The 12,840-nt window shown below is 43.3% G+C and overlaps 1 protein-coding gene across 4 annotated transcripts in view; it reads left to right on the plus strand.

The window, feature by feature from the left end:
• PHACTR1 (phosphatase and actin regulator 1) overlaps positions 1-12,840 on the plus strand; it is a 321,038-nt gene that overhangs the window by 217,116 nt on the left and 91,082 nt on the right. For all 4 annotated transcript variants that reach the window (XM_047794426.1, XM_047794427.1, XM_047794424.1 and 1 more), the window contains exon 4: positions 10,819-10,986. In XM_047794426.1, the coding sequence (XP_047650382.1) occupies positions 10,819-10,986 (168 nt within the window). The remainder of the gene's footprint in view (positions 1-10,818; positions 10,987-12,840) is intronic.

The raw sequence follows: 12,840 nt of genomic DNA on the forward strand, positions 1-12,840 counted from the left end.
CAAATAAAAATAAAAGATAGGGTGTTCCCGTTGTGGCTCAGCCGGCTACCAGCCCAACTAGTATCCATAAGGATGCGGGTTCAATCCCTGGGCTCGCTTAGTGGGTCAGGCATCCAGCACTTCCATGAGCTGTGGTGTAGGTCACAGATGAGGCTGGGATCCCACATTTCTGTGGCTGTGGTGTAGGCCAGCAGCTGCAGCTCTGATTCGACCCCTAACCTGGGAACCTCCATATGACTCAGGTACAGCCCTGAGAAGAAAAAAAAAAAAGATAAATTGGAAGATTCTCTAACTTGTGGATTCCAAAAATATAGGTTCCGTGATCCTATAGCATCCAGCAGCGTCTGCCTTAAATCCTGGTGGTACACAGATGCATTTAGACACACAGACACACGCTTACCATGACTTTTCCTCACTGGGAAGGAAAATGCACCCGAAGAGCGACACACTGTCGATTTTGTTTTTGCAAAGAAGACTTTCAGTTTGTCTTTTTAAATGCTTGAGACTCAAATACCTTAAGTAGTAAATCCGCGGGGTGTTCATAGAAATGTATTGCTTTCTGTGTACGTTTGTTCGTTTGCTGTCTTTATAGGGCCGCACCCACGAAATATGGAGGTTCCCAGGCTGGGGGTTCAATCAGACCTGCAGCCGCCAGCCTACACCACAGCCACTGCAACACCAAATCCGAGCCACGTCTTCAACCTACACCACAGCTCTCGGCAATACAGGATCGTTAACCCAGTGAGCAAGGCCAGGGATCGAACCCTTGTCCTCATGGATACAAGTGGGGTTCCTTACCGCTGAACTCCTCTCTCTGTGTTTAAAACTCTGCACCGCGATATCTGTAGCACCGTTTAGTTTACAGCATCAACGCCCTGAATTCTGGCAAACTGAAGAAAAAGTCTCTGGTGGCCAGGGAGCCATTTCCAGCTTCTTAAGTTGAAAGCTTTTAATCTTTCACTCAAATCCTTCCATAAATTATTTCTTAGCTAACTTGCTTGGCACATGGTTTTGCTGACAATGAGAGTAGCTAGGGGCTTTGATGGCAACAATTTAAAAGGTTGTTGGGATTAACAGAGCTTTTCAAAGCTCTGGATATTACTGTGAAAATGGCGTCTCTGTGGGTTACAGAACAATGCCTGTGCCCCCTTAATGGGTGAATTTTTTCCTGCTCTCGTGGAAAAAGTGTATCCGTGTCAAAAATATATATATATATATATTATAGAATCTAAAATGTGGCACCAATGAGCCTGTCTACAAAACAGAAACAGACTTGCTGAGAGAACAGACTTGTGGTTACCAAGGGGGAGGCAGGAGGGAGCAGGATGGACTGGGAGTTTGGGGTTAATAGATGTAAACTGTTACATTTAGAATGGATAAACAATAAGGCCCTGCCCTGTAGCATCCGGAACTGTATCCAATCTCCTGGATGCTAAATAATGTATTTAAAAAAGAATGTATAGATACGTATGACTGAGTCACCTTGCTCAACATGAGCACAACATTGTAAATCAACTAGAATTTTTAAAAACGGGGTGGTGGGGGGAGACATTGGATGCAGTCGTTATTTTATGACTCACCACCACCAGGTATGTCTGTGGAAAGTGCCTGTAGCCCTAGGGAGTAACCCATCAGCCACTTAGTGGAGAGGCCCCTTTTGGTCCAAGAGCATGGCTGGGATGCTACAGTGAAAACATGAAAGAGGCTGAACAACAGCATTTGTCTCAAAGGGAAAAAAACAATTAGCAAATGCTTGCATTAGGGCTTTTCTTCCACGTCTCTGTAAAGATGGGTCTTTGCTTTAACACGGGGTCCTCACTTTTGGACTTTGCTTTAATTATATAGACAAAGGTGATGGCAGTGAAGTAAGACGTGTTTGACTTCTCACAGGTGTCCATGTGTGACTTCTGCACATTTGTGTTACCATGAGAGAGGCAGCGTGGCAACCACTTCCTCATGTTTTCAGGCTAAAATTGTCACTGACATAATCATTTTCCTTTCGAGTAGAAGAAGCATCGCTGTAACCGCAATTTCATGATGTTGTTTGTTGTTCTTCTCTAGGACAAGTACGAACCCTAGCACAATTAGAATGTTAATCCTGGCAACTACATGTCATTTATAAAGGATTGCTCTATTTTGCCGTCCTTTAAGAATTAAAATTTCAAAGTCAATCATTAATGGAGGTCACACGCTCACTCTTACTACCTACTAACTCAGTATCTACTAGTTTGTGACTTTGCACAAGTTACTTAAGTCACCTAGTGCTCACTTTTCTTTATACACTAAAGATAATTTTGGTACCAATTTTATCGGATTGTTATATATGTCATATATATGTTGTATATATATTATGTGTGTATGTGCATATATATATATATATATATGTATATATAGCGAAAAAGAGCCTGGCACATAATCAATTCCTGACATACTGTTTACAAAATATTGTTGTTGCTACTGTATGGAAGATGTCCAGTGTGGTTCTTGATGTTCAAGTTATTCCAAAAATATTTCTTTTACCATCTTTTCATCTCTTCTTCCTCCCTGTCTTTCTACTGTGTATAGAGACTTCTTATGTACAACACAAGTCTCTAGCTATCCACTAAAACGTGACTTGCCAGTTTTTTTTAAACAAAAATAGAAGGCTTTATTTGGCTAACAATTTCCATGAAATCAGTGTGGCCCCTAGTTCTTATGGTAATATGCCCAAACTGAGGACGCTGTATGAAAAAAAAAGAAAAGCTGAGTATGAAATAATTTGCTAGTTTACCTTATCTCTTATTTTCAGGGTTATTTGCAAGGTTTTTTTGGGGGGAGGGGCGCTTAGTCTCATTTCTTGCACTTGTCATAAAGATAATACATACTTTGGTCTGCAAGGAAGTTGGGCAGCATCTAACTCAGCTGTTTAGAAACTGAGGTCCCAGGAGTTGTGACTCTTTGCAAGCTCGTGATGGCAAAAACAAGAACTCAGCCATCCATGTGCTCAGAATCTGGCTTCTCTCCACTACCTGTTCCCTCTCTTCCTCCCCAGCCCCCCGAGAATGAGGTAAGGCTGCTCACCAGCGCACCTCTGTTATTGACAGGCCGGCCTCCTGGGAGAGTATCGTTTATAACACCATCCTTCCTGTCACCTTGGCAATGGAGTCCTTTTTTTTTCTTTCTTTCTTTTTTTGCATTTTAGGGCCACACATGTGGCCTATGGAAGTTCCCAGGCTAGGGGTAGAATCGGAGCTGCACCTGCCAGCCTACACCACAGCCCCAGCAACATGGGGTGCAAGCCTACACCACAGCCCACAGTAACACTGGATACTTAACCCAGTGAGCAAGGCCAGGGATCTTCATACATCCCATATACTCTTGGTTACTAATTAGGTTTATTACCGCTGAGCCACAATGATGGAAAAAGCATTCTCTTCCCTCATGTCTCCAGCGTGTTAAGGATCTGAGTGGTCCAGTGTTACCCCTCTTCTTCCCTCTCTGAGTTTCTGAAGCATCTCAGAGATAAGACAAATGGGAGATTAAAGGAGGGTATCACCTCTGCTACTGATAAAGGCCAGCCGGGAGGGAGCCAGTGACGGGCCTGGTCACTCCCTTTATGTCCTCCCTCCAAGCCTGGGTCTGGAATCCGCCATCAGGAGGGAGAGTCAGAAGCCAGAGTCTTGAAACAATACTGGTCCAGGGTGGGCTGTGCTCACCATTTGGATAGATTCCCTCCGCCTGGTGGGGAAACAGGGTCCAGTGGTTGCCTCCTAGCAATGAGGTCACTCAGGGAAAGGAGTAAGAAGCTGGGCTCGGGGAAAATACCTCCTCAAGCAGAGGAAGGAGTCTTCTCCTCCAACAGAACTATTGTTTTCATTTAATTTGCCATGTTTGTTTTCTTCTTTATACATGTAAGCATCTCTACAGAAACAAATGTGAGTGACCATTAAGCACCACTCCTAGGGTGCCAGGTGCACTTCAGAACTTTGCCAACTTGCACTCATTCCTTTCAAGGTCATTGTAATCAACATGCCCATTGTGTCTCCGTTCCTGCTTTTCTGCTTGACTTTGTTTCAGACACGTGGTTGTGGGTCATCATCACCCACAGGGTCATTTCACTTGCATTTCTGTCATTCCCAGCCAGTCTGTGCATTTCACAAGTGGCACCTGGGACTTGATTTTTATTTATTGGTACAAATACTCTGAATACTTGGGATAGCCATTCTTTTATTAGCTGTATTCCTATTTCACCCTTATGCTGTTTTTTTTTTCTTATATTGGGTGTAAACTTTTTTTTTCCCCCTGCAAATTAAAAATCTAAAAGTTTAAGAGTAATTTAAAACTGTCCATCTGGCTTCCCGCTTATATAACCTAAATAAATAAATATGTACATGACTGTGTGTGTGCACGCGCTTGTTTATTTATTTAAATGGTTCTAGTTTCTTTTGTCTATTTCAGGCTATAGGCAACATTCTTAACTTGTAGCAAAAGCAATAGAACACAAACTTTGAAGCAAAAGAAACAGATCCCATGTGGAAGCAGATTTGTTCTTCCTTCTTACAGGCTTAAGTTTATATTCAAGTGTTTTTGATTTCCAGAAATTAAATTAATACTCTTTAATCTGAACTTTCAAAGGACCATGAACGCTGAGCTCTCTCAGAACAAAATGTCTAAATTTTATTCAGCTTTTAAAAAGTAAAAACTGTTATAAATATCCATGAACGCCCATAAGAATTTCCCATGGTGACATTCATCTACTTAAAACAAATAAAACTTGTTAACCTTACGCTTTGTGAAATTTAGTTGGTCAGACGTTGAGGTCAACCACCCTAAAACCAGAGAATATTCCTAAAGTGAAACAAACAGCAATAACAAAACAATTTGTTTTAAAAAGACCCCCTCATAAGATAGGTACAAAGGTGACTTCCAGTTATAGGTGGATGTAACTCTTAAAGAAACCAAGCTAGAGCAAAATTTATTAAATGTGTCTTTTAAGCCAACCCTCTGGAATACCACTTTTCTATAGACTGTACTTTTAGAAGGTTAAGAAAGCTTTTTGCAAGACAGGATCCTCTGTGTGAGCTCCATCTATTCTGAATACACATCTTACGTCTTCCTTCATCCTCTGCTCAGGGCTTGACTGCTCACTCTTGCTCCTTTTCCTCAGCTTTCACATCAGCTAGCTCCCATGAATTCCTCCCTGTCTGCGTTTCTGCATCATGTCTTGCCCCACTCTTTCCCCAAGGCATGTCTGTTTTTTCCATAGCACTTAACAACAATGCCTGGCTTGTGGGAGGAGAGGCAGGGCAGGGTGTGGTCAGCTCCAGGATTTGGAGAGAGCAGACCTGGCAGTAGGTTCTCACTGTATCATAAAGAGGAGCAGCAGATGTGTGAGAGTGGGTGGTTTTTGGTATGTGGTCCCTGTTGTTAATGATAGGGCCTCGACAGGTGTTTATCAGTTGACCTTGCCCTTCTCTCCTTGGTGTGGTGTTAGCCTGATTCTGCCAGCATCTTCATGTCTTGTGCCTCACAAGGGAGAGGAGACGATGGATGGCACAGGGTCTGCGGTCAGTTCTCCTAGATCCGTTGCTTTCTAGGTCCCATCATTGAAGTCATGACATGGAACTGCACTCACTTCTGCTTTGCTTCCTCTGCCACTTCTGTCACCACACTTAGCCTCCTTAGGTACATGTGCATCCGGCTCACATTTGACTTTTGTTCCCCACCCTGTTTTCTCCAGTCCCATTGTCCTTCGTGACAAGTTCATAATCCATGGTTAGACAGTGCAAACTCCTGCTTTCTCTTGGAGATTTAAACCAAGCATCTTCGATCCAAATGAGCCACATGAACAGCTTTTCCTGCCCTAAACCTCATCATGAAAATGTGCTGTTGCTGTTCCCAGTTCTCTTGGTTCTCTGATATTCCTTACCACCAATCCAGGAGTTCTCAAAGTGTCAGATCCTGAAGGGCAAAAGCAGCCTCAGCATAACTATAGAACTTATTAGACACGCATATCCTCAGTCCTACCCTAAACCTACTGGACCAGGAACTCTGGGGATGAAGCCTAGTAATCTGTATTTTAACTGCACTCCAGAAAATTGTGATGCCCACTAAAGTTTGAGAACCGTTGCCTTGACCCGTCTAGTCTCCTCCTGACTTCTCCCTTCCTCCTCCTCACACTTCATTAATTCTAGTAGGAAACATCTTATGCTTGGAAGTAATTGTGCCATTTTGAAAACCGTTATTACAGATAATTTTAGAGGATCAAGGAAAGCATCACAATAATTTCCAATACTCAGTGAACTCATTCTCATTAATGGTAAGAGATGGTGATGATTTAGATAGAAGTACAAATAATCCGTAAGATGTATTTTGTTCAGGAGGCTTACATTTTCCTAGGAGGAAGAAATGGTTTTTCTAATAATGTAATTTATTAAATGCTAGTAATGGTAAAAAGAGAGGGAGTGTCCGTTGTGGCACAGAGGAAACGAACCCGACTAGGATCCATGAGGACGCGGATTTGATCCCTGGCCTCACTGAGTGGGTTAAGGATCGGGCATTGCCATGAGCTGTGGTGTAGGTCTCAGAAGTGGCTTGGATCCCCAGTTGCTGAGGCTGTGACCTGGGTGGCAGCTATAGCTCCATTTCGACCCCTAGCCTGGGAACTTCCATATGCTGCAGGTGCGGCCCTGAAAAGCAAAAACAAAAAAAAAACAAACAAAAAAAGAGCCTAGATAGTCTTCAGAGACACAAAGTATAATGTATATAGAATGAATGACCAACAAGTTCCAACTATATAGCATAGGGAACCATATTCAATATCCTGTGATAAACCATGATGGGAAAAATATGTATATATGTTTTTCTGAATGCCTGAATCACTTCGCTATACAGTAGAAAGTAATACCTTGTAACTCATCTATGATAAAATAAATTAGTCTTCAGATTAATCAAACTCGGAATTACCAAGCATGACGAATTCCCAGCTAATTCCTCAGCTTGATGATGAGTATGTGGAGTCCATTATACGTTAATGCCTCTGCTTTTGTGTTTGAAAATGTAAGAATTTTAAAATAACACTTACTTAACAGAAACAGCACTGTTTTATCCCCATGTTGTATGAATCCAAATTTTACCTTTATCACTGCCCATCTTAATCATAAATGGTATTAATGATGAAATTATACCTATTGCCTAGTTTTATTTCTGCCAGATATGTTTATACATATATGTATGTGGGTCAGTTGATAAAACATCAAAATTGATGTTGAAGAAATGACCAAAAGCTAAGAAATTTGTGTAATCTGTGCATTTCTACTGTGTAAATTGACAAACCCTGCAGAAAAACAGTTTCACAAGATCCAGGTATATGTCACTAGACATTAAAATATTAATACACATAAATTTCACTTACTGGAATCTTTCCTAAAGGGAGAGAATTCTAATTGCAGAAAAGATTTTACACAGGAAGATAGTCAGCAGAGATTTCTGTTTTTAATAATAGAATGAAACACTGGAAATCCCTTTGTGACCAACCACAGAGAGATAATTAAATAACTGTCTATATATTCATTCAGTATAATTATTAAGATCATAACTATGCAAATTATAATGCTTATGGAGATTTTTTTTTAAAAAAACAAGATACAAAATTTGACACATACCCCTATGGGACTATGGGAAGAGAAACGTTCTGTTAGGGTGGTGATATGATCAGTATCATATTTCTTCCTTTTTTCTCCATTTTCATGTGTTTAATGGAAAGGTATGTTTAGAAATTATGACAGTGGAATTCACAAGAGTGTTTCCTCTCCCAAGTGGGTTGGGCCTTTGTGATTTAGCAAAGGTACTTTAAATCCACAGGGAGTTAAATGTTTTGAGAGTTAATATGTTACAAGAGAAATGAGTGATATTGCTTCTCTATAACCAGCTAAATTGATGTAACAGAGAGTCATAGAATCTAAAGTAACCCGATTGCCGCTGTATCTCTTTCTTGCTAATGTTGCTTCCGTGGCGGCGCTTGTAACTGCTAACATGTTGAACACTCATTCCCTACATCTTGGCCCGAAGAAGCCAAGCATGGACACAGCCCTGGAACCACTCCTCCTCGGGATGTCTCAGGATTTTTGCCACACTTGGAACATCAAAAATCAAAGTGGTTTCCCAGAGATGCATTAAACCTAATGGCAGCTGCATCATTATTCCACCAACTGGGAACTTGCAGCAGAGCTACTTCCCGCGGTGCAGCGGCAACAAGCTAAATTAAAGCATCTTTGTGAAAGATCTTTGTGGGGGGGGGCAGTAGTTCTGGATATTGATTGTGGTGGTGTTTTTCATGAATCTATACATGATAAGTAGCGTAGAACTATATACTCACATTATACTAATGTCAACTTTATATTATCCTGTACTTATGTAAGATATAATCCCTGGGGCAAATGGGGTCCGAAATACACATAGGATACCTCTATACTTTTTTTGCAACTTTCTGTGAATCTATAATTGTTTCAAAAGTAAATGTTTTTTCTTTAAAAAAAAAAAAAAAAGGACCGGTGATCTATTATGGGATGGCAATGCATTAACACTCCTAGCCACAGCCCTTCCCATGCCGGGGACACTCAGTTCAGTTCAGTTGTGTACTTTGCATAACACTGGCCTGAGAATCTGCTCTGCTCTTATGTTATTAATGAGGAGTCGGAGTCATATTGTTAATCACAATTATAGTCACTACTATTACCACGTGAGGCATATAGAAACGCCAATTGAAAAGAAGGGGGAAGAAGCCCACAATCTCCAAGAGTCAGTGCTATTTATACTGTCTGCTTCCGATGAATTTTTTTTTTGCTATCCATTATATATATTTTTTTTCTATGTTTATAGTATAGAAGATTCAGGTCAAATATCACGTCCTTGAACCATATGCTGTCTAAAACCTGTCAGGGTGTAAATTGCTCTGTTGAACATACATTTCATCAGGCCAGTTCTAATTGGCGGGGGCGGGGGGGGGGGGGTGGCCAGAGGAATCTTCTGCTACCATATGATCATTGTATATGAATTAAAGCCTTGGGAGGAACATAGCAAAAGGAAAGGATTATTTATCCAAGATTAACCTTGGTGTCATTTCCCTGTTTTATTCCTACGAGTAAATCCTCTTTCTTCCCGTTTTAAGGCAGGTAATTGCTTTGCTGGTTTCTGTGTTTCTGACCAAACATAACTGAGAGTCTTTCATCTGGATATTTATTCATCTGACGGGAACAGCTTTCCGTCCTCTTTAAAAATTAATTTGACTTTAATGTCTAGTTATCTGGGACTCCCCTGGGCTAGGATGAAATCACACTGGGGGAATTTTGATTTGACAAACAGTCACTGTGGAGGAGCCTTTGATCCTCCACCATGGTGTTAACTGAGCTGCTGAGCTTGAAGCAAGGTCAAAGTCTACACCCCACCCGGCAGCATGGCTGGTGGGCACTTCGAGAATCCTGGCACTTCCCAGCATCATTGGGTTGCTATAGCCCTTCAGCTGGAGCTCAGTCGCCCCCTCCCCTCCAAGCATTCACCTGCCTAGAGAAACTGGATGTGGGCAGAGGTAAAAAGACAAGGAAAATTGGCGTAATATGTCCTGGGGCTTGTCGAGTATTCCCCGAGGTAGGAATTCCTGACCAGTTTTCCAATTTCTGAGTCCTTCTTAGTTTCTGCAAGTTTTCAAAAATTATGAAGAAAATTAATTTTCACTTGTGTTTTTAAAATACATCCAAATATGGTAGAATATGACATTAATTTTTTTTTAAATTGAAGTATAGCTGATTTACAATATTGTGTTTCTGTGTATAGCACAGTGATTCAGATAGATAGATAGATAAATTAAGAGGTTGGGATTAACATATATACTATTATACAGAAAGCAAATAACCAACAAGACCTGTGTTCTTTTTTCAGATACTTTTCCCTTATGGTTTATTACAAAATATCGCGTATAGTTCCCTGTGCTATACAGTAGGTCTTGTTGGTTATCTGTTTTCTATATTCGTCTGTCCCCATCTGCTTTCCTTTTTTTTTTTTGTCTTTTGTCTTTTTTGTTGTTGTTGTTGTTGTTGTTGTTGCTATTTCTTGGGCCGCTCCCTCGGCATATGGAGGTTCCCAGGCTAGGGGTTGAATCGGAGCTGTAGCCCCCGGCCTACACCAGAGCCACAGCAACGCGGGATCCGAGCCGCGTCTGCAACCTACACCACAGCTCACGGCAACGCCGGATCGTTAACCCACTGAGCAAGGGCAGGGACCGAACCCGCAACCTCATGGTTCCTAGTCGGATTCGTGCCACGACCGGGAACTCCTGCTTTCCTTTTTGATAACCATAAATTTGTTTTCTATGTCTGTGACTTACTTTCTGTTTTGTAAATAAGTTCATTTGTATGTATGTTTGTTTGTTTGTTTCCACATATAAGCAATATCATGCAATATTTGTCTTTCTGTGTCTGGCTTACTTCACATAGTCTGATAATCTCTAGGTCCATTTGTTGCTGCCACTAGCGTCATTTCATTCTTTTTTTATGACTGGGTAGTGTTCATATATATACGTATACACACCGCATCGTCTTTATCCTTTCCTCTGTCTATGATTAGAAAGAGAGAACGCAGGTAAATTGCTGATGATCATTGGAAACTATTCCCCTGGTGCTTAGATGCCTTAAGAGCAAGAGAACAAGTGCAGACTCTACAGACTGGCCTTGACAAGGACTGTACGAGAAAGAGCACCCAGACTCAGGTGGCAGGCTGTGCACGTCACCCTTCCTGGGAAGGCAGATGTGGTCTAACTCCGTGGTCTCCTTCTCGCTCCAACAGATGGGGAGCTCTCCATATCCACTGAAGATGACTCCCTGGAAAACGGGCAGTCCCTGAGCTCCAGCCAACTGTCTCTGCCCGCGCTGTCCGAAATGGAGCCGGTCCCAATGCCCAGGGATCCCTGCTCATACGAGGTGCTCCAACCTTCTGACATCATGGATGGGACAGGTAATGCCCCTGGTGGACGCAGAGCTGGTCCCCAAACCTCCAGCCTGGCTGGACGTGAGGTTCGACTTTGCACCACCCTGAGTATAAGAATCTCTTGGAAGGGAGGTCAGAACTGACCAGTTCGCACCTGCGGAGTATTAAAATGTGGAGGATGTGTGCGTTTATTTTTCTACAGACTTTAAAAACATTTTTTATCACCTTAATCTCTTTAAAGAAGATATGTCTTGTTTTGTAATGACTTAAAATGTCACTGTTTTGTTTTATAACCCTCACTTCCGTTAAGATAAAGCTAAACAGTCCTGTGTTTCTAATAAGGTACCTGTCAAATTCACTGGTCAAAAGGCCCCAGTATGCCCTTGCATCCTAATCCCAATAAACTGGTTAGCGGTTATATCAGTTTAGTAAATTTTATCAGTTTACACAATCAATTCATGTGTTAATTTACCGGTTTAGTTGTATTCTGCTGACAGAAGATTTTTGATGCCATCTGACCGTCACTCCCTCTTTGGTCTTAAGCCCTTGGAGTGGCCAATACTGGCTCCCTCAGAAGGTCTGCCTGGTGGTCCTCATTAGCAAGAAGATAGGACCCTCCCGACAGCAAGTAAGAAGAGGTCCTTGCTGTCAAGAGATGAGCCTCTTGGAATATCTGGAGTCTGGGGAGTGGGGCCGGTCCTTCCTCCATACCAGGTGGAAAGTCTGCATTACGGAGCCTGGGTGGTAGGAGGCAGGGCGGGATGGCCTCTCCCAAAGCCAGAGCCCTGCTTCACTCTGGGACCCTGGGAGTCACTGTTCCATCAGTGTGTCCAGCACTGATTATCGTGTCCCTTGAGACAGGGGAGAACTTCCTTCTCCTGAGGATGATGTCAGGGCTTTGCTGCAGGGAGCACTACTCCCCAGGTTGGGGAGGAAGAAGAGGGCGGGGAGGAGTTGCCTACAGGCCTTCTTACCTGGAGGAGGGAGACTATGCTTCTCAGTTGCATTCACCTCCCCCACCCCGGCCCCCGCCAGCTGCGGAGATTGTTCCCACTAGAGCAGTAAATAGAGATTTCCGTCCATCCCTCCTCCTGACATTAGAATCAAGAGAATGTGACTGTCATAGTGGGATCTGTCAGCCTAGGAAAGTTGGAGAGTCTCAGTTTGTCATTGGCCAGGATGCCAGCCTGGCAGGAGGGCCTGTGCTACCACCTGTGACAGTTCTTAACCGGAGCCCGTCTGGGTCCATCCCCCCACCCCCCATGGGCGAGAGGAAGAGGCGAGTCCCATGGAACAGTGAGAAATGGGCAGAATCCAAACAAGAACACGGTGCCTCTGGCAAGTGTAGGGAGAGGAAGAAGATAGACAAAAAGGATGCTGACTTAGAGCATCCTTTGCCTTGTCAGGATGTGTAGGAGCTGGCAGGGGCCGGAAGGTGCAGCTGCAGAGCGCCCCCTCGATGCTGCTGCCCAGCTCCGATGGCCCTGAAGCCAGAGGGGCAGCCGCCCTGGGCTTGTGGGGGCTGCCTACCCAGTGTCAGCCTCCAGGGTGTCCTCAGCAGGGACATGCGGAGACCCAGTGGCCAGAAACAAGAGCTCGGGATACAGTCACTCTTCCTCCCCAGCAAGGGGCAAGTGAGCCCAAAGGAAGATGGCAGCATCTGGCACTGGTTTGGTTGAGAGGGGGCTTTGATCTGCTACAACCGCCATCTGCTGGTTGTCGCTATGGTCCTGTGAGTCACATTCTGGAGCACCCATCGAATCTGCTGAGGCTCGGGATGGTTTTGAGGACGCGTCTTCTTCCCGTTTGTCCCTCTTGCTCCTTCCAGCTCGCTCCGTTTTCCGCCTCTGCCTCCCTGTGACGTCCCCAGCTTTAATTGGA

The sequence above is a fragment of the Phacochoerus africanus genome, chromosome 9 (assembly GCF_016906955.1).
Source record: "Phacochoerus africanus isolate WHEZ1 chromosome 9, ROS_Pafr_v1, whole genome shotgun sequence".
NCBI lineage: Eukaryota > Metazoa > Chordata > Mammalia > Artiodactyla > Suidae > Phacochoerus > Phacochoerus africanus.